The sequence below is a fragment of the Tachyglossus aculeatus genome, chromosome 13 (assembly GCF_015852505.1).
Source record: "Tachyglossus aculeatus isolate mTacAcu1 chromosome 13, mTacAcu1.pri, whole genome shotgun sequence".
NCBI classification, from domain to species: Eukaryota; Metazoa; Chordata; class Mammalia; order Monotremata; family Tachyglossidae; genus Tachyglossus; species Tachyglossus aculeatus.
In genome coordinates, this window is record NC_052078.1 from 10,877,720 (window position 1) to 10,900,626 (window position 22,907).

General features: G+C 41.3%; 1 protein-coding gene across 2 annotated transcripts in view; it reads left to right on the forward strand.

The window, feature by feature from the left end:
• The window catches only part of WDR37 (WD repeat domain 37), a 60,665-nt gene extending 46,819 nt beyond the window's left edge, over window positions 1-13,846 (forward strand). For both annotated transcript variants that reach the window (XM_038755664.1, XM_038755665.1), the window contains exons 12-14: window positions 6,900-7,034; window positions 7,578-7,692; window positions 9,828-13,846. In XM_038755664.1, coding sequence (XP_038611592.1) covers window positions 6,900-7,034; window positions 7,578-7,692; window positions 9,828-9,959 — 382 coding nt within the window. In that variant the 3' untranslated portion in view covers window positions 9,960-13,846. The remainder of the gene's footprint in view (window positions 1-6,899; window positions 7,035-7,577; window positions 7,693-9,827) is intronic.
• The last annotated feature ends 9,061 nt before the right edge of the window (window positions 13,847-22,907 follow it).

Consider the following 22,907-nt stretch of genomic DNA (forward strand, 5'->3'; position numbering starts at 1 on the left):
ATGAAGGTGTGATGTGACCCTCCCCAGTGTGTTAAGGAATTCCTACAGGAATTGCTTTCAGCTACCATCAGTAATACTTCGCTGGTTGCCAGTAACTAATAGTAACGAACTGTTGCTATTAGTAGGAAGTGAGAAGTAATCACTTCTTAGTTAATCCGCCTAGTTTTTACTTTACTAAGGAAGAAGAGGAGAAGGTCATAATCTGTTCGTTGGGTCTTTCCAATATGAAGCTGTAGCTTACTGCACAAGTGTGCCTATTCCCTGTAAGTGTTTTTGGGTTTTTTTTTCATTCTCTACTTCAGTTCTTTCTACTGTTGTCCCCGCCCGCTGGATGGCCAGCATCATCCCACGTCATCCCCCGGGCCTGAAATGCCCTCCCTCTGCCCATCCGCCAGGCTAGCTCTCTTCCTCCCTTCCAGGCCCTGCTGAGAGCTCACCTCCTCCAGGAGGCCTTCCCAGACTGAGCCCCTTCCTTCCTCTCCCCCTCGTCCCCCTCTCCATACCCCCCGTCTTACCTCCTTCCCTTCCCCACAGCACCTGTATATATGTATACATGTTTGTACCTATTTATTACTCTATTTATTTATTTATTTATTTTACTTGTACATATCTATTCTATTTATTTTATTTTGTTAGTATATTTGGTTTTGTTCTGTCTCCCCCTTTTAGACTGTGAGCCCACTGTTGGGTAGGGACTGTCTCTATATGTTGCCAACTTGTACTTCCCAAGCGCTTAGTACAGTGCTCTGCACACAGTAAGCGCTCAATAAATACGATTGATTGATTGATTCAGATGAAGTACCACCTGAGTCATGCGCTCCAAAAAGAGATTTAAAAGTGTTGCTTTTCACGTCTCTTTAGGATAGATCTCTGTTCTGGGAAGAGTTTAAAACAATCCCAAGATAAAATTCTCTGATAATTTTACTATAAAATGTGCTCCAGCCTAAGTTTATAAAATTCAGAAGGCCTTGGGCCAGTGCTGCAGTTCTAAACGTGATTCTCAGGTTTTCCTTAATATTGGAGCAAAGGCTTTTTGCTCTTTTAGTCTGTGAATGTACAACTATCACATGGCCTTTCAGTGTATGATTTGAAGACCAGGATTAAGAGTCTCTATATAGTAAGGCTTAGGAGCCGTCAAGAGTAACCAGGTAAAGAGTCATTGCCTGTATCTTTTCTCTGGCACCTGGAGAAACCATCAAGAAATCGGCTATATAAGCGAAATATTGATTTGAAATATGTATATCTAATTCATATGCATTACCTCATGTTATAAGGAAAGATGACGGTTTTAAGGTAGCAAAATGATAGAAAACCAAGAAATATTGTAGTTTGTCCAGAGTGTGATAGAACTGATAAATTCAGAAAATGTAAAAGGAAAAACTGGGAGAAAATGGTACTGTAAAATTGATTTTTTAGGGGGCACTTCCTTTTGAACCTGCTGTTTCTTCCAGTTTTTCCACAACAAAAAGCAATTGCTAAGAGCTCTAAATGATGCTGGTTAGATCTCTTCTGATCCAGGGAGTCACTTACTGAAAATCCAAGTATCTTGGTGAGTCCCAGATGTGAAATACGTGCCCTTTGTTGCATAGGGACCTTCTCTATATGTTGACGATTTGTGCATCCCAAGCGCTTAGTTCAGTGCTCTGCACACAGTAAGCGCTCAGTAAATACGATTGAATGAATGAAATACACATGCTTGGCTTGCAGGAAGGTGCTTTGGTCCTGTGCCTTGCCTTTTTATATGTCAGGATGCAATTAATCATGGGCGAGGCAGATGTTTTACTTGTTTAGTTGAGAAGCAGCATGGCATAGGGGATAGAGCATGGACCTGAGGGTCAGAAGATCATGGGTTCTAATCCCAGCTCCGCTACTTGTCTACTGTGTGACCTTGGGCAAGTCACTTCACTTCTCTGTGCCTCAGTGACCTCATCTGGAAAATGGGGATTGAGATTGTGAGCCCCATGTGGGACAGGGATTGTGTCCAACCCGATTTCTTCTATCCACCCCAGCGCTTAATATAGTACCTGGCACATAGTAAACACTTAACAAATACCATTGTTATTATTATTATAGTTTTATATTCACGAATAGTATGCTTGAGAATTTACTTGTTCCACATAGTAGTTAAATGACAATTGCAATCAAATGACAATAATACATTTTTCACAGGCTTTGTTTAAAGGTCAGTTTCCTACTAGAGATCAGTTTCCCGGAGAACCTGGAAATCAATCAATCAATCAATCGTATTTATTGAGCGCTTACTGTGTGCAGAGCACTGTACTAAGTGCTTGGGAAGTACAAGCTGGCAACATATAGAGACAGTCCCTACCCAACATCATCATCATCATCATCAGTCGTATTTATTGAGCGCTTACTATGTGCAGAGCACTGTACTAAGCGCTTGGGAAGTACAAATTGGCAACATATAGAGACAGTCCCTACCCAACAGTGGGCTCACAGTCTAGAAGGGGGAGACAGAGAACAAAACCAAACATACTAACAAAATAAAATAAATAGAATAGATAGGTACAAGTAAAATAAATAAATAAATAAATAGAGTAATAAATATGTACAAACATATATACATATATGGAAAGAGAAACACAAGGCCAAAGAAAATGGATAAAGACTCCACATGACAGCACTATGATGACACTTAGATAAGTGGACAGTAGCCCTTCTAAGAGCAGTAGGCCTCTTCATATAAAAATACACCGTGGAAGCGTGAGAGTTGGCAATAATGAGAGTTGGCAACTACAGTGTTAATGCTTTTGATTTGGTGCCATAAAAGCAGACTGCATCAGCATTTCATGGTCCAGCATTTTCCACATGAAATTTTTTTTTCCCAGTGTGTGAAATTTCAGCAGATTGTTATGCAAAACAGTTTTGTGGCTCCGTGTGACTGGGAAGACAGCTGTTGGTCCTAATGAGGAGTGCTAGCATTACAGTATTCCCGTTGATTGAGACCCACGGAGGGAGCAGAATGTTCCAGATCAGGCAGCGGTGTGTGGTGAGAAAGTGCCACGCTGTCAGCTGGAGGTCCATGCTCGGCTGCTCGCTACGACAAGATAAATGAGTTTTACTTGGGTTTGGCAGAGTCTGAAGCTTTTCCAGAGAATAGTGGTAGCGCACCAAACTCCCTGTGGGATCCATGGTATAAAGAGTCTTAAGATTACTGCTTCTTTGCCAGTTATTTTTTGTAAGGGGGCAGGGGCTGGCTTTTCAGATCCTATAATACCTGTCAAGCTTCTGAGTTATTAAAAACCTAATGCCTTTTAGCATTCAATTAACACAGACTTAGATGATCCTTTGTTGACACTTCCTTTTATTAATTTACCGGGTGTTCACTGAAGGTTGACATGCTACGGCCACCTGAAGACCAGTGTCCGTAGAGAAATCAACTCTTCCTTCTTTAGGGTAGCAGCTCAGCACTTCATGTTGTCGAAATGTGATCGTGACATTTCCTTTCAAATCTCTGGAAGTGAAAAATCTCAGTCCGTCAGGGATCGTGAGCCCGGTTGGCCTTGAAGAGCGTTTTAAAAGAAGGCCAGGCTCAGGGTTAAGTTAAAGGGGTGGAAAAGACAACCTTGATCCTAGATCTACTTTAGCAAGGCCAGATTTTTCTCCAAAGTTCAGAAAGAGTTATGGATATAGGGGCAGGGATGGGCATTGTATTCTGAAACCATTCTTTTGCAACCCAAGGAGAGCCACAGCTAGCACTTTTCCCCCCTGGCACAAAGACTCTGCCTGTCGTTCGGTGTTTTGGATAAGAGGTCCGGGCCAGCGTATCCTTTGGGATGCCATTGCTGTGGAAGCTTTGGGGTGGTTTCTCAATTCTCTGCAAAACTGGTTAATTTTGGGACAGTGCTGTTCTTGCATTCAGGTAGATTTCCTGGTGGTCAGGAAGAGCCAACACAATCATTGTACTTCGATTGAACTGAAAGTCAGCTTCATAATCCGGGAGCCTCTGACTTGGTTTAAGTACATCAATGAGACTGTTGAACTCGTCTGTTATCGAGGACAGAATTATGGACAACATTAGTAAAAAGAGATATCCAACCGGTTCAGGAACCAACTTTCCACTTAAACCGCTGTTCCTTTAGGAAAATAGATTCCAGTTCACACGGTTTTGACTTCAGACGTAGTTTTCAGGAACCAGTTGTGCCCTAAATCCAAAGACAGCCTGTTTAGCTTAAAATCTATTTGATTCCGTCATTCCTGAATACGTCTTGACCTGTAGAACACAGTTGATTTGCTCGAACGAGATGGCATGATACTGAAGAGAGAAATATGATTCCGAAGAGGGCAGTTGCCGGGTGCCTTTTGGCCTTGCAGGGGAGAAGTCCAGGGAAGATATAGAATTTAAAATGGAATGTAAGTCATGTCTTCATAGGAATAAGCCCAGCTGAAAGTATTAACAACATTCTTCACCAGCCAAGTCATGCCTCTGTGAAGTCATTTGGTTTCTATTTTGTCTGTCCATTAATGAGCTAAAGATTAATTGGTTTCTCTGCAGCTCTTTGTTATTAAGTTCATAAGGTACTTGATTAATTTAAAGTCCTGAGTGTTGTGTGATATTAAGAAGGGCTTCCCATGCTGGCATTCCAGCTCTGTGATCTCATCCTTCTTGTGTGAAAGTTCATTTTCCTTATAACACATACATAGAAGAATGGTTTTAGCAACCGATCCAGCTCTCATTATGTTTCACATGAGTAAGGTGGAGTTCTCCCGATGTCTCCAAATATATTGTTATTTCATAAGGTAGTGAGGACTATTATTGCAACCTTGTTAGTTCTCCCCAATCACCCACTCTCCTGGTTTGTTCATATTTTAGAAGAATGTTACCTGATTATCGAGTTGTATTTACAACATTTCATACTTGGAAAATTAGTCCCACATTAGACGTTACTACCAAAAAAGTAATCTTGCCTTGGAAAATAAATTTTTTTCTCCCACGTCTGTCAGAGTACTCTTGTGATGGGTGCAGTAAGGACCGTGCTCAGATGGGTTTGGTGAAATGAGTAAATTCTAGAATCATGTCACTTTTTAATACGTTTGCCACCCCTGATGTGATATTAAGAAACTTTGCGTCATTAATCCAGTGAAGTTTAGTCCTAATTAGAACTTAATTTGATGTCAATTTAAATTAAGAGGGCTTGCATAAACTAGGCCACTGTGACACGAGTAGTGCTAATCTCAATCAGGAGTCTGAGTAGAACATGAAATCAAATTCTCACAGTACAGCAGAAGTGACAGGAACAACTGACATTTTCAATTAGAATTATTAAATTCCAAGGAATTGATGTGCATGAACCCAGCTAGAGTATGTCAGGAAATCAAATTCCAAGAAATGAAACTAAGAAGCATCCTTACATGAATGATTTGAGGGTGGGGAAGATGGTGGAACAGGGAAGAAATATACCTGGTTAGCATGTTGTACAAGTGGAAACAGGTCAAATTATAGAACTGTGCATCTGTGCAGGAAACATTGGAAAATGGTCTGGGCGTTAACTTCAAATTCGTAACACGTTCATGGAGACAGTAATCTTAGTAGAAGCTATTCTTGCCACTTTTCCCTCCAAAAAATTATTGTTTATATTATTGTGGAATAATACACTCATTTTTGCTATTACATTCCTTTTTACTATGCAGTTTTGAATAGTGGCAGAATTAGGGAACGTTCTTCCAATAACGTGTCTGGCTACAGGGTAGGTTAATCAGTCATATTTACTGAGTGCTTACTGTGTGCAGAGCACTGTACTAAGCGCTTGGGAGAGTACAGTATAACAGTGTAACAGACACGTTCCCTGCCCACAATGGGTATAGTGGCCCTCCAAGAATGCATTCTGTGTATATTTCCTTATTTAGTACATAATTCGCTTTTGATGTGTAATTTGATGAGCCTCTGCCAAAATTCAGTTATTCAGAAAAGTATTGGACATAGAACAAGAAGAGATTTAATGAATGGCTTTGAAAAAAGATAGTTTTATATGAGGTTGCATTTCCCCCCTACTTTCCAAATATGTATTCAAATTTAAAAGATGACTTAATATTTGAAAATCACACTTAACATCCAACTCTTGAATCCACTGTGCCCTTCTCTTGGGACTGTGTAGTTGTCGAATATCCTAAAACACTGCCAGGGAGGGTTTAGCTCAGAGCTTAGTTGGGATTGTGTAGAGCCTTGAGGATTTTCCAGTCAATCCATCAATAGTATTTGCCGAGCACTTATGCTGTGCAGAGCATTGTACTAAGTGCTACGAGGAGCAGAGTTGAATTAGTAGAGACGATCCTTGCCGTAAAAGGAGGGGGGTGAAGAAGGGGGGGAGAGGAAGAGAGAGAGAGAAGGGAAGAAAGAAAAAAAGAAAAAGAAATATGTATTACGAGTAGGAGATACCAACAGTCAGGAGCTCCCGCTTGATGCGGAAAGGAATGAAGTACCCTTGGACGATCGTTGAGTCGGGGGAGGCATGCACAGGATGATGTTTTGGAAAAGTGATCCCGGCAGTAGAGTGCAGTATGGACTGGAGAGTGAAGAGGCTAGGGGTCAAGAGTGATCAAATTGGGATATGACAAGTGCTTCAACCATCTCTGTGGTGGTTTGGAGAGGAATGGGTGGATGTTGCACAGCAAGAACCTACAGAATTTAAAGGATTGTTCTGCAGGGAAAGAGCTTTTCCATGAACTGATTTATAGAGAGCAGGAATGGCTTCATCAGGTGCGCTTGCCCTTAGAAATTCCTCAAAGTAACACTGATGTGTTCAGAATGTGTCAGTATTTTTATGGTGGTCTTGGGTATGAAGATCACAATAAAAAAAAAAAAAACCACAACAAAAAACAACCAAACTACTTCGTTTTGAATTTTTGAAGTTTCTGAATGCTGTTTGCTTTGTTTTTAGCACCGTTACCTCTGCTGTGTTTACTGTGGGAGATAATGTTGTTTCTGGCAGTGATGACCGCACTGTAAAAGTCTGGGATTTGAAAAATATGAGATCTCCTATAGCAACTATCCGTACAGATTCCGCCATAAACAGGTAAAAATATTTTTTTATCTTGGAGACAAAAGAGTAGGCAGCATGCTGTGTCTTACAGTCAAAAAAGGTTTAAGTTAAAATACTTTAATCTAGAGTTGTCATCTTACTCTTATACCTTAAAGCAGAAGTTAAATGAATATGAAGCGTGGTGGGCTGGAAGAGTTAGTGCAACTGCCAGAGGTTTGTAATATACAATTAGAAGAATAGTTGACATCTTGTGAAAATCCAAGTCCATTGGCTCTGAAATAGAAATTCAGTGGCACACGGCCTTTTCCACAAATTGTTACTACTAATTTTGGGGTGCATATCTGAGTTTCCAAACATATCCAGTAATTGAAGGCTAATAATTTTGTTCCTGTATTTAAGTGTTTCAGACAGTCTCATGGGAAGTACATTTTTCAGTGAAATATGAATAATATAGAATGTGCATAATTAAATTATAGGAAATATTTCATTTCCAGTGATTCAAATGTGCAGTTTGTCAAATGCTACTTGTCAGGTTCGCGACTCTGAACGTAACCCACTTTTGTCTCATCTGTGCAGGATCAACGTATGTGTTGGCCAAAGAATCATTGCTCTTCCACATGATAACCGTCAGGTCAGGTTGTTTGACATGTCAGGAGTGCGATTAGCCCGGCTGCCTCGCAGTAACCGACAGGTAACTGAATTATTCTAGCCATAAGTGTGAGGAGCGGCACTTATGCCCTGGGGAAGGGATAGAGATGAATTTGGGATTTTATGGAGCAGAGGTGGAACACACGACTTTGGGTACTCTGTATCAACCTACTGTTCTTAGAATTCATTAGTTAGTAAGCTGTCCAGTTCCGTTTTGAAAACAGGAAGCTTTGGTATTTGCAAATCGAATTTCCGTTTTCTGGTAGTTTCCCTTTCTAATGTTGAGTTCTTTTTAAAAATATTGCCAGTATACTGTGGATGTTTTCGAATCATGAAACTGTCTGGTGATTTCATTTGTGAATTTAATGAATTGTTTGTCTCTCATTCAGCTCATTAGTGAAAGAATGAAATTAGGCTGGACAGAAAAATGTCACTTGCCGCATCCCAGTCATCTCTCTTTCTCCAAATTTGTGCTGCTAACCTCATCCTCTGCGGTTCTTTCAGCTATATGCCTAGCCACGTAACAGTATCCTATTTGAATAAGTGCTTTATACTACCACATTTCCTTCACCTCCCAAAGTTGTAATTTTATCCAAAAAACCCCCCAAAACAAAAGCAATCCAATTTGTGAAGAACTATCCAGATACATTCTGCTTCAGTTTACTGTATCCCTGCCTGTGCTTCTGCTTTGCCCTAGGTATTCATGAATTTTCCTTATGATATCCTGACATTAAAACGAGTAGACATCTGAGAGGTGGTAAATTTGAAAATTTACATTATTAAACTATATGACTTTACTCTTAATTATAGCTTGAAAATTATAATTTTAATTTATAAAATTCATGTATAACCTTCCTGATTCCCCACCGTTACTTTTTTAAAGAAAAAAGTGTCGTTTATTGATTGTTTAGTAGCCATTTCTGCTCAAACATGTGTTCCCATTATTCCAAATGGAAGGATAGGAGAATCTAGTTACTGTAAGGGGGCTGTGACCTGGGTGTGAATTAATTATAATTGCATGGGGCTCTGCATGGGGCTCTCCCCCTTTTAGACTGTGAGCCCATTGTTGGGTAGGGACTGCCTCTATATGTTGCCAATTTGTACTTCCCAAGCGCTTAGTACAGTGCTCTGCACATAGTAAGCGCTCAATAAATACGATTGATGATGATGATGATGATGCCATGCAGCAGGACTAGATCCTTTGGAAAACCTGTTGTCAGGCCTTCATTAATCTTGCACAGGCTAGTCCAAGTATTTAAAATGGCAAATATTTTGAAATTGTTTGTAGACACTGGTTTGGAGCAGTGTAGATTGGTTCACGAAGGCTTATTAATGACCACTAACAAGTGTCAGAGAAATATAATAGTTCAAATTCAATAATCAGTCTTTAAATTCACCTATGAGAAAAGTCATGTACTCTTTCAACTGTTTAGAAACCCCCTTCCCCCCTAAACCCTTATTTCCCATTGAAACGATTTTTGAGCGAATATGATTTTTGGATCACATGAGGTTTTGCAGTTAGGCGCCTATTATGTTGTTGGGTAAATTCCTGTTTATTCTTTTCCTACTCAACAGTAGGTGTCATCCAGGATCTCTGATACTGTTCATCACTCCTTTCTGCCTCTTGTGTTATTTCTTCCTCACTTTTTCACAATAGGAGAACATTATTCTTATCTTGGCCATTTTATATTTGTTGTGGGTTTTTATCTTCCCTTCACCTCTTCCCCATACTCAACTTCCCAGATGCTCTTTTTTTCCCCCCTCATTATATAGTCATCTATTATAATTATGTCAGTATCACAAAGCTGGAAAAAGTCATAGTACAATTACCCAGTCCAGGCTATTTATATTGTCAAAAGGCTTCTGAATGTCTTTAACCTTCTGTGTTAGTTTTGATTCATCACACGAGATTGTAAACTCACGGAGGGCAAGGATTGGGACTATTTACTCTGTTGTTGGGTAGGGACTGTCTCTATATGCTGCCAACTTGTACTTCCCAAGCGCTTAGTACAGTGCTCTGCACACAGTAAGCGCTCAATAAATACAATTGATGATGATGACGATGATGATGATGTTGTTCTCTTCCAAGTGCTTAGTACAGTGCCCTGCACACAGTAAGTGCCCCATAAATACCACTGATTTATTGATCCCATTATTCATTTGTTTGGCTGTTAACAGGGCCATAGAAGAATGGTGTGCTGCTCAGCTTGGAGTGAAGACCATCCTATATGCAATCTATTTACTTGCGGGTTTGATCGTCAAGCCATTGGTTGGAACATCAACATCCCAGCGTTGTTACAAGAAAAATAAGATGGTTGAGGGTTTTTTTTTTTCCCCATTCATTTTGCCATGGACTTTAAACTTGGGCAGAATTTTCTGCATACTGATCTGCCATTATAGTGAGAGTCTGATCCTCAAAAGAGTGTAAATGTTGTTGTTTTCACGTTGTACACAGTTTGCATGAATTGTACAGAAAATGTGTGACCATTTTTCCCTTTTATTTCTGTCTTGTGAATGGCCTTTTATAATCTTAAATGTCCACTGGTCAGGAAAAATGAAGGTCACTTTCCCCAGAGCATGTAAAATGCTCACCATAAGTTATTCAGCATTTGCCACATGAACAGGAGGGCATTACATTTTTGTGATTTAAATGTGAAATCCATGTACTTGTTGTGAAAAAATATAGTAGTCTGTTGCATTTTCCAGAATCATTATACAAATCTACCTTGTATTAAAAAGATTGCAGGGCTGACCTCGAGTTGGAGCGTGACTTTCACTAGTAGTAGGACAGTAAGTAAACATTTTGTTTGCTTCTCTGAGTTTTGCCTAGACAGTGCTGCAGTGTAAATGCCACTTCAACTCGAATTTTAGTTCTAGTTCTGCATAACTATCATGGATCTGAGATAAGCAACTTGTAGTGTGTATTTAATATTACACCATCCAGAAGGTTTCTGTACATTTCCTCTTGGGAAGAACAAGAAAATGTTTTCTGCCCTTTTTTCGTGTAAAATGCATTTCAATCTCCTAAGGTCTCACCCTGGCAAATTCCAAAATACGATTTCTAGTCACTGCAAATTTAAAGCACTTTAGTTTATAGCTGTGGTTATAAACAGCTCATGAAAGTAGACTTTTCCAGTGAATGTGACTTGATCTTTATAAAGAGGACTTGTTACTTTTTTGGTGATCAACTTGAAGATGAAACTCTGTTTCATTTTCTACACCTCTCATTTGCATCTTTCTAAATGAGTTCATTTCCCGGATGGTATTGGAGAGCCAGCAATGCGTGTAAATGAGTACTACCTCAAAAATGACCGCCAGTCAGAAAATTTGGGGGCCTCATTGTAGCCTAGTTAAAGCACTTTGGGTCTGTCACTGCAGTACTGCATTGAAATCAGAAGTCGAGAAGACAGTCAAGGCAAATATATCTCCCGTGTTAGGTAGTTAACAGCTGGTCCATCTATGGCAGTTCCACAGTGAATGGTCTACTCCTGTGGGAGAGACGGGCATTTTTCTTGGCCCGGGTTGCTGAGGCCTGGTCTGTTTCAGAACCTCGCCCGCCGCTGCATCGGTGATTCTGGTGAATCGGTGACCCGGGGCTTGTTGGTGATCAGATTGTCATGCTGATGTCCGGGCCTCTTAACTTTTCAACCTCTTACAAGTTGTGCTATGTTCCCACTCCCATTTTTGCGTCTTCATTTTTCTCTTATTCATGATATCCCCTCAGTCGTAGGGGACGTCGGAAGTGTGGTGGTGGCCGGCACTAATTGAGATGAAGGATCAAAGCACTCAAAAATACCTGGCTCTCCTGAAATAAGGCTAATTACGGAGGGTAATGAGGGATTCCAAAGTATTGATCTCTTGAGGCCCGCTCTGGATGTGTAAACCCTACTCTGGTTGTATGAAACAATAGCTCAGTCTGTGGGGGTTTTATGAGCATTTAGAAGTGATTTTGAGAGACCGACCGACCGTCTTAATATACTGAAGCACCGAAGGTGAGACGAGGCCCAAGATTAAATGTGTTCAAATGTAAATTGCAAAAGAATATTTTTGTTTATGCAGAGCCGAAGTTCTTGACGGGCGAGGCAGTGATCTGTGAATGAATTGCAGACGGTTGTGGTTTTGGAGCCAAGAGGTTTGGTGCATTTTAAAATTTGATCACTTTAAATTAATTGAAATACACTGTCTCTGTAGAGCCAGCATCTCACAGTAGCCACCACAGAAGATAATTAAGGATTCCAAGTGCCAGCTGCTGATGTCTCTTCTGCGTAGAAAGGAATCAGTGTGGCCAATTTTTACTCTTTTATTTCAACCCCGTGGAAGATTGGCATTAAAATGTTTCATCAAAGTTTCCCCCTCTCATCCTCTCCCCTTCCCATTCCTTGGAAGCCCAAGCGTATGATCATAAAATTTCTCTTGAAGACGAGGCTACGGCAATAAATATTTTCAGTTTTTTTTTTAAATTTAATTCTGAAACCCAGGTATTTTGAAATCTGTCATGACTTGAGTGGTTTTGAAAATTCCTCGAACAACAGAGTTAGTTGGTCTTATGAAACCACTTTTTAGCCTGGAAAAAGAAGCTTGCTGAGAATTTTTTTGGATATGTGTGCCCTGGAGATTGTTGAGATCTGCACAAACTCGTTCCCACCACTGCCAATGGTTGCCTACCTTTCTATCTTGTACTAGAGGGACCAACTCTGACACCAAAAATGAGTCTCTCCGCTCATTTTCCTTGGGATGGAAAACACCCCATGGTGCTAGAGCAAAGTTCTCAGGAGCTGGCTAATACTCAGTTAACTACTGTATCATCATTGAACTTGATTTTTATGCATCAGCCATTTGTGGCCCTAAGTGTATTGATGGCAAGTCATACAGGGATTGGATAATAATGAATTTATTATGGCTGAAGGAAGAGTCCTGTTTCTGGCCACTTGGGGATATAATTAGAAGGAGTGTTTGAAGAAGGAATGGTTTTGTAGTGACTGCAAACACGTCCAAGCATTTCATTAAATAATGGAGGAGAAAGTTGCTGTTACTGAAAATATATATTGTAGAACTTCACAAAAGGTGCATTGTTGGGCAAAGCAGTGGGGTTTTTTCTAAACCAGTGCACATCAGTTTTCACAGATTCAAAATCTGTACATAATTTCTGAAGAATCTGGTGTAGAACATTTGTTGCCTAAATCTGTGAAAACACATTTCTTTTGCAAAGAAATATGCATTTGTAAGTGTTATGTGGAACCACTTGTTTTTATTTACTTATACTGTGCTGTTATTTTTAGATGTTCAGTGTTTTCATTGCAATAAGAAAGTGCATTAAAGCATCCATGTTCCATAAGCGCTTCTTTGGAAATCGTATGTTCTTTGAAGATCTCTTATGTGATTGCCGGTATATTTGTTTACAACGTCGCTGCTTTGGGGAGGCATTCAGATAGATAAGAAGAAGTCTTGGAAAGACCATAAGGTCAAATTTGCTGCTGAAATGTGGACACTCTGAATGAAAATCATCACTTGCAATTTAAAACTTTTAATTGAGGAGTAAAACATCAATTTCAAATCTTTCCCATTCAGCTGGGAGATTGCTCAAAGCAGTGACTAATGTGCAGCTACCTTGGTTTGATCTCAAAAATTCCACCTCAGGAAATTAGACTTACATGCATTTGTTTGTATAGAGGTTCTTGGAGAGTCGCAAAAAATTATAGAAAGTGTTTTATTTTCAAATGGCCCTGCCTGAAATCAAAGTTTTCAAAATGGAAAAGAAAAGCAGGCCACCGTTTACTAAGCAAGAATGTAAATCAAGATGGGTGAGTCGCTGAGGTTATATTTTTCCTTCTTGTATCTTTTAGGACGCATTTCTGTTATTAGAGAAACTTCTGGAAGTAGTGATTCTCTCGACACATGTCGCTTTCTTTTAGAAACAGTATGTATAATGTTAAGTCTTGAAGCCCTTAGAAGTGAGCACCCTGAGAGTTTACCTTTGAGAAGATGATACGGCACCCACCTGCTCTGTAGATAGTTTGACTATTAATTATTAAATTCCCATTTTTACATACCTTACGTAACTACAATATGATAGCATGAAGAGTCAGTAAAGCAAGGATGCCATGCTATACAGTTTAAATTTTCATGTAAACTCCAAGCAGTTAGTACAGTGCTCTGCACACAGAAAGCTCTCAATAAATATGATTGATTAATTGATTGATTTAATGGAATTGAGAAATGTGCTTTCATTTGTCCTTACTATAAACGTCCTACAAACAATTTCTTCTCCAAGTTAATTATTTTCTGATGATTTTTAAAGTGTTTAAAAGTTGCTTGTGTAGCATCTTCATTTTCTTCGCATGCTTAAAAAGGTTAAATTCAGTCCTGTACCCTGTGTGGAACTAGAGTTGTATGTTTGGCTTTCCTCGCCATGAGGAGTTGTATGTCTTACTGGAGATAACTTTAGTTGCTTTGACTTTCAGTATTAGTTCAGTAGCTAATAAATTCTCGTGGGAGAGATTTGATGGTCCAATAGAACTTTTCACCTCTACAGTGGGGCCAAGTAGTAGATTCGTGTTGTTTCTGGAGCCTGCCAGAATTTACAAATACTATTTTACAGACATTGTCATTTACTTGTTTTATAAAATTCATTTTCACTGGTTCCAGGAAATTTGTCATATAAAAATGCTACTTTTCATCATGCAGTTATTGAACAGATATGATTGTAATGAACTCAAAATGGGATAAAGTAAAATTGGAAGTAAATCAGCAAAAGCAGCAGAGTTCCTGAAGGTCCAGGAAGTCACTTGCACGTTTGCAGCAGAGGTATTGTATTCTTGTATCAGCTTTTGGAACTTATCCAAAGAAAGTAAGTGGAGCATTCAAAACAGTAGCGAAATCACAATGTTACTAATTTTTTTTCCTTTTTGGGGTGACGCTAACTTGCCTATTCTCAGTGGTTGTTGCAAAAACAGAATAAATTGACCTCCTCCTCTTCACAGGATAGTTAAAGGAAAAGAAATGCCGAGTTTGTTACTAAATGTTTTCTAGAAGTTTTTAGACATTTTACATATCTGATGGAAAGAAAAGTAGAGTCTAGTGGATGACAGCAAAATCTGTTAACTGAAAAAGAAGTTTCATTGATCTGTTTGAGTTTGCAATTTCATAATTTTTCATCCATCTGCTTTTTTCTTCGTCATTGGTATCCAAATGTTTTTTTTCCTATTTTCAGATGTTTTAAACACACCCCTTGTGTGTAGGAGGAAATAGGAAAGAAAAACACCATCCAGGGGGAGTTGTTTACTTGATGGGATATGCTGTATTTTGGATGCTCCCTGTGGGTGCAGGAGGTCGGCCTGGGAAAACTGGGGCCAGTGACGTAGGAGGATTTCTGGAACCCTCAAGGCCCCACTCCTTTAGTATAGGGTGACTGCAGTGGTGCAGTTGGGGTGCAGCTGGAGAACCAGCTCTGGTGCATGGTGGACCCCAATTGTTCTTTACCTTGATTTGAGATAGCGAATTTGATCCCTATGCAGCAAAGGTGGTACCTACTTTTATTTTTTTGGTGGGGGTAGAGGCGGGCAAAGTTTTTAGCCGGGAAATATCAGTCAGCCCTCCACCAAGCTTCTTTTTGTTCTTGCTCAATTAAAGAGGATCGTGGTTTGGTCTTAGCTGACATTGAACAAGTGATTCACCGCCTGCTCTTTATCTCCATACAATCAGTTCCCTCCTTGAAACACTAATGACCTAACCCAGCTGGCACCTTTGCTGCAGTGCTCAGACAGGATGGGCTGGAGAAACCGTGGGCCGCACCTGACCCCACAGAGTCTTCAAAGCTTAAAAATTGGCCCAGACTTTGGAAATGGTCCCTAGATGGTGACAGAAAGGCGGTATTACCAGCGTGACCCTGGTTGGCTCTAGATTTGGAACGGACAAATTGTGGATCAGATTTGGCCAGCCAGTGTCTTCATGGTACCAGATGTGTTTGCTCAGGCTGAACCCACTGTGAATGCATTCATTATCCCCATGTCGAGGAGTAGAAAGCCGTGGCTGCTAACCGCTGGTTCGGAGCCAGGACCTGTCTTGGATAGACAAGCAACTGCCAACACCTTTCGAGCCCTGTTTCTCTCCCTGACCTTTCCTGTGTTTGGCCTTCCACTCGCTTCAGTATCATCTGAGTGGCCCCCTGGCCTAGATAGTTGCCCTCCCCGGTTGTAAGCGGAGCTCAAAGACAAGCTACAGGACAAAACTGTATTTGGTCCTCTAATGATAATAATAATAATAATAATAATGATGGCATTTATTAAGCGCTTACTATGTGCAAAGCACTGTTCTAAGCGCTGCAGGTAACGCCTTCCTTCACCATGGGAAAAAACACTACCGAGGTAGCGTGCCTTATTTCCGGTCGTGTTGATGTGGGATCTCTATCTAAAGAGTTTTCCTTTTCCCAAGCAACATGTGATATTCGGGGTACAGCCGAAACATTTGGAGTTGCCTGAAAAGGCTGCTCCTGCGTTTACCTTTGAGTACAACTCCCCAAGCAACGCGGGTAGTCCCCCAGAGGCAAGACAGTCTGTTTAGATGGATGGAACACTGGATTTTAGGAATCAGGAAATTGATTTGGACAAACTTCAAAACTTAAGGGAAGGTGGTGATGTTGTGGACTTCATAATGGTTATATTGCCTCCTATATCTTAATTTCAGAAATGCAGTATATAGGACTCTTCCTTTTGCTGTAGTTTACACAAACTAGATGGCACTTGGGAGTCATTGCGTACCTTTGATTAAAACTACCATAATTACAGGCTTTGGTTTTTAGAGCTAGGACTAGGGGATGAAGAAGGAGGTTCCCAGTTCATACTTTATAATTTATGCATTAATTCTAGTAATTGTATATTTTCCCTTGTAGGTTTGCCTTTGTGGGTTGTGTTGCGGGCGAAAAGAAGGTGCCTGGAAATTCAGGTAAATGTACCTGTAGCTTCAGGTACCCTCTCAGCTCAGGCTGTGATGCATAAAGAATTGACCTTGCGTGGTTTCGGGTAGAAAGCAAACCCTTTTTGGAGTCTTTATTGTGTGCATAGGTGCTGAGGGACCTGCCTCTTTATTTTTTTTTGGCCCATTCTTCCTGTCAGGTAAGCTTCAGGTAACTGGGTCAGCACACTTTCCCAACCGTGTTGGGAAAGAGGCAGAACTATAATTTTTTTTTTTGAGTGTCAAAATGGTCAGATTCTGTCTGCTTTCTTGGAATTCTGCTGATGTTAGGTGGGCTGCTAAATAGGTTCAGGTCAGACTTTCACCTCTTTCTCCTACAGTCATTTGAAATATTCTGGAAGGGACTGGGTTTTGTCCAATAGGGCCAAAAGCCCTACCTCCCATCATGAGGGGGGGAGTTGAGCTCTGGGGCAGAGGTTGAAGGGTGGGAAGAGCTGACTGTGGAGCAGCAGGCCTGATTCTTGTACCGAGGGGTATAGCCAGAACAATAATAATAATAATGATGGCATTTATTAAGCTGTTACTATGTGCAAAGCACTGTTCTAAGCACTGGACCATTGCATGTGTCTCTCCACAATACAGATGAGATGGAAAGGAAGGTTAGGGTGGGTTAATCTGATTGTGGGCATAGGTTGTGGGTAATTTTAGCCTAAACTTGGTGTCTGTAGTTCCCCTAAGTAGCATGACTTTTTGATTAGGCTGACAGTAATAATGATGACATTTGTTCATTCATTCATTCAATCGTATTTATTAAGCGCTTACTTTGTGCAGAGCACTGTGCTAAGCGCTTGGGAAGTACAAGTTGGCAACATATAGAGACGGTCCCTACCCAACAACGGGCTCACAGTCTAGAAGGGGGAGAGTTAAGCGCTTACTATGTGCCAAGCACTGTTCCAAGCGCTGCGGTAGATACAAGGTAATCAGGTTGTCCCACGTGGGGCTCACAGTCTTAATCCCCATTTTCCAGATGAGGTAATTGAGGCACAGAAGAGTTGTGACTTGCCCAAAGTCACACAGCTGACAAGTGGCAGAGCCGGGATTAGAACCCACAACCTCTGACTCCCAAGCCTGTGCTCTTTCCACCAATCCGTGCTGCTTCTTGAGGGTGATCTGTTAAATCTTCAGGAGCTGTAAATAGTTACCATGGAAATCTCTCCTTCAGTATTCTGTGCTGAAATTTCTCTGTTTGTGTTAATTAAATCGTGATTGTACTACACCCATAAATTTAGCAAGGCCAACCATCAGGGTACAGGGACCCATAAAACCTTATCCAAGGTGGTGGTGAGAGTCCTTAGTACTCTTGGAAGTGCTTAATACAGTGCTTTGCACACAGTAAGTGCTCAGTAAATCCAATTGAGTGAGTGAGAGTAGATAGGTGACCCCCAAATTGGCTAAATTGCTCCGGGATTGGCTTCATTTGAGTTTGAATTTCTGGCACACTGTAAATTCCTTATAAGTCAAGATTGTGTCTACCAACTATATTATATTGTACTTTCTCAAACCCCAAGTACAGTGCTCTGCACATGGTAATTGCTGAATAAATACCATTGATTGATTGATTTGTATTTTGCATAGCCAAGAAGGAAGTGTAGAGTATGAAGGAAATCTGTCAGGAGGCATGTGAGAAATCAGAAAAGTGACTTGAACTGGACAGACTCCTACCACACTCCGTTTGTTTGGTTAGCTGGCCATTTAGTTTTGCAAAGTAGCCTCAGCTTCAGTTATTCAGTTTGTTTTGAAACTCGGCTGGCCATTGCATTAATAATCAATCTTGTACTCCATGACGTTTCTAATATAGGGCAGGACAGAACGCAGATGTGGAAAGGCATCTACATGTGAGACTGTGAACTTGCAAATGAGTGCTGTCCTTGGCGATTGAAAAACATGCAAATGATGGTAAAATTTTCCCTGGGGGTGAGAGTGTGCTGAGACTACACTGCAAGGCTTGTGACCTCAATCTCTTCCCCCTTGTGTATCTGTAAAGATCGTCCCTTACTGCACTGATACATTAATTGCCCACAGTGCCTGGCATCTTTTTCATTTCTCCCTCTTGGTATAGTAACAGTAAGAAGATGAAGAATTATGGTATTTGTTAAGTGCTTTCTGTATGTCAAGCACTGTTCTAAGTGGTGGGGCAGAGACAGCTTAGGTTAGGTGCAGTCCCTGTACCTCTTGGAGCTCATATTCTAAGTAAGAGGGAGTTGGATTTAATCCCCATTTTACAGATGAGAAAACAGGCAGAGAGAAGTTGCCCAAGGTCACACAGCAGACAAGTGGCAGCGCTGAGATTAGAACCCAGGTCCTCTGACTCTTCAGTCCCATGGTTTTTTCTTTCTAGTAGTCCACGCTGCAATTCAAGACCATACAACAGTTTTGTTATGGTTTCTGTTCTAAGAATGCCACTTCATTTCTAATTGCTGCACACCAGACTGTTTTGTCCTCTGCTGCTGCCTCCCAACTCTCTGGGGTTACATTGTCTCCTTGAAGTTTTGCTTTATTTGCTTTACTATTCACTCCGCTTATAATTTTCCCATTTCAGTTCACCACATGGCAGCTATTAATGTGTCATATCACTCATTTTCAGATCCTTCCCTGTGAGAATATATGAGGCTCAGAGCTGAGATGCTGTTGGACTGACCACATTCCAGAACCTGACGGTTTTTAATCCCGCCTTTGTTCAATCTGTGGTATTTATTGAGCCTTTACTGTATGCAAGGCACTGTACTAAGCACTTTGATGTTAACTTGAAGTATTGCACATAAATGATGCTCTAGTGCTCAGTACAGTGCTCTGCACACAGTAAGCGCTCAGTAAATGATTGAATGAATGAAGGTACTTTTCTACAAGTCCAGTGTGGTGTCGGTGGTAAATCCACAGCTCACGAGTCTATAGAAGATCAGACAGTAAATTCACTCCCTAGACCTAAAAAGGTAGAGTACCTGCAACCGATAAATAATATATGTCTCATGAAGTACTTTGGGGGAGTACTTTCCAGGGGGTCAGTATATAAGTTAGAGGATGAGTCCTGGAAGTTTCCTTTTAAACACTTTATGTTGGGGAAATATTCAGGTAGTGAAGAAAAGGTTATGTGTGTGTGTTTTTTTACAGTGGTATTTGTAAAGTGCTTACTTCGTTTCAAACACTGTTCAAAGGAGAAATAGGATTTGGGGATTTAAGTGAAAGAAGGGCAAAGAAAGGGAATTGGGTGAGGGGGTGATGGGAGACCTCAAGAATTTGAGGGGCTGGGGATGAAAACCCCAGTTAGCTTTAGAAAACCATTTCTATCGGTAGATTGTAAAGCACAATATATATAAAAATTTGGAGAATATGGCTCTTTCCCTCAAACTATACTTTTTTGCCATGGCCTAGAAATAGAGAAGAGTTACAATGTGATATCTTGACTGGGGTCAGCCACAAAATAAATCCTTTTGGTGATGTATATTTTGCATCATCACAAATCCCGGGCCAGCTTCTCAACCTCACAAAGCGATGAGACCAAATCCATTTCCGCAAATCAATAAAACCCACCAAACCGGAAACACCAGATGGTATCTCTCTAAGTGAGCATCTGCAGTGCTTGGGTTCTATTCCTGCTCTTTCCTTCCCATGCATTATTCATTCTCAGCGCACCCAACATGAAAAATAGCTTGGGAAAAGCCAAAGTTTTAAGGGAGCTATAAAGTTGGTGGGCCGAGGGGCAGGACGGGATCTGGTTTGGTGTGGCGTATTCTCTCGCTGCTGCCATTTACTTTCAGTGAGGTCCTTGAGGGATGAATTCAGGACTCATTTCCTCCATTTGTGCAATTAGAAATCACAGTACTTGCCAGCTGCAACTCCAGCTTTAGCGTGGGGGTACATCTTGCTCGTCTTCCTCCACTCCGAAAGTTCCTTGGAATAATGATTATGATATTTATAAAACACTTTTGTACCGAACGCTGCGCTAAGCGTCACGGGGCGTGGGGGAGGCACAGTAATGAGATTGGACATAGTCACTGTCCCGTATGGGGCTTGCAGCCTGCGAGGTGTTTTATCCCTACTTTATCGATGAGGAAACTGAGACCCAAAGAGTTTGAGTGAGTTTCCCAGCGGGGATTAGAACTCGGATCTCTTGACTGGCAGACCCATGACCTTTCTCCTAGGCCAAATTAGGTCTCCCGGAGCTTTCTTGGAAGAGTGAATTGGCGTGGCAGAGGTTTGGCCTATCACTGACGGCATCTGGGTATCTGTCCCACTTTTCCAGGGAAGAGGAACAGGATGCCAGGGTGTTTCACCACCAAGCTTTGCCCACCTGCTAGTGACATCATGAGGCACATCACTGATCCCTGCCCAGGCGTCATGGGAGTTACCTATCGGTAAGGCCACTGGGATTTTTGGGCTTCTCTTTGTCTCCACTTCTGATCATTCATTCAGCCGTATTTGTTGAGCAGAGCACTGTGCTAAGCACTGTGTGCAGAGCACTGTACTAAGTGCTTGGAAAGTACAATTCAGCTGTATCTGAGGCTGCAGGGGTAGGGTGGATTTTGCAATGCTTTGCACACAGTATGCAGTCAGTATAAATAGTAATGAATGAATGATGATGTTGATGACGGTATTTGTTATGCGCTCACTAGGTGCCAAGCAGAATGGTATTTATTTTGCTGGCAAAGACGTTTTGTCTGTTTTGGTATTTCTAAGCCGTAAATTCTCGAAGAGTTGGGATTGTATCTCATGTTGTGTGGAAGGGGTAGCACATTGTGGTCACCTGGCATATGTGTCGTACCGTCAGGAACGGTATCTCCCATACTCTGAAGTTCTTTGGGTGAATTTAGAGTACTGTAGAATTTCTAGTGCGCTCTTTTGAAGCATCGTAGAGAGTACAAGGATAAAGCCGGCAGGCGTCTGCTTGGAGAGGAAAATGTTACTTCCTGCTCCGCTCCATTGTGGCTCATTAAAATGCACGGAGGAGAGGCCTTCCAGGAGCGCAGTCGTGGAGACCACCCCGACGACAGGCTGGCTGGCAGCATGTGCCCACCGCCCAGGGCCATGCACCTGCTCATTCCTTGCAGGGGCACCTCCTCCTGCCCCGCACGGGTCATGGAAATGGGCTTTTCCTCCTCTCCCGTTTTCCCTCCTCCCACCCCTTTTAATCCCACAGAAGAAGGTGGATTCGAGGCAGTCTACTCTCACCCTATGTGGGACCGACTCAGACTTGACGGAGTTGAATGGTAAATAATAGTAATTATGATAGTTGTTAAGCGCTTACTAGTTGCCAAGCACCGTTCTAGGCGCTGCGGTAGATACAGGGTAATCAGGTTGGACACAGTCCCTATCCCTCATGGGGCTCATAGTCTTAATCCCCATTTTACAGATGAGGGAACTGAGGCACAGAGAAGTGACGTGACTTTCCCAAGGTCACACAGCAGACAGATGGCGGAACCCGGGATTGGAAGGGAAAATAAGGGTGTTCCAAGTTGCGTTTATTGCATTTGAGATGTTAGCGTTCGTTGTGCCAATTAGAAACGTACCTCCAGCTTTGCATTGAGAGCCAACTGTCTGCAAGTCATCACCCCCTCTACCCAGAACTCATAACCTATTTCAGTGACTTTCTCGTATTCTTCTATCTGGTCCCCCACCGCTCCCAACTCCTCAAATAATCAATCAATCATATTTATTGAGCACTTACTATGTGTAGAGCACTGTACTAAGTGCTTGGGAGAGTACAGTACAACAGAATTAGAAGGCATTTTCCCTGCCCATAATGAACTTACAGTCTAGAGGGGGAGACAGACATTAATGTGAATAAATACTACCTTGAAGTGTTCATGTGTACATAGGGAGAACAGCATGAGGAAGACTTAACAGGTTTTGAGAGTCCTTTGAACAGTGTTATTTACTGAGTGCTTGCTGTGGGCAGAGCACGGTGCTAAGCATTTGGAAAGTGCAGTAGAATTGGTAGACCATCATTCCTTACTTTCGAATAATTTACAATTTGGTCTGGAGTCTGAACGATGTGGTATGTTAGGAATAATGAATACACTTAAAAAAGATCTTTCAGATGAACATAGGGTTCCTACAGGCTATCAGATATTGAGGCAGTCTGCCCCATAAATATGACAGGATGTGTGAGAGGAGTTCTGTCATTATTGTTTATTTCAGATTTTACCTAGATTTGCCCACAGTACATAGTCAATCTAGGATGCTAAAATATCCGAGTAATTGGCCATTTCTTTCTCCGCTGACACATAGTAAGTGCTTAACGTACCACTGAAAAACAAAAATGGTTGTTCAACATTTTATAATTTTCCGGCT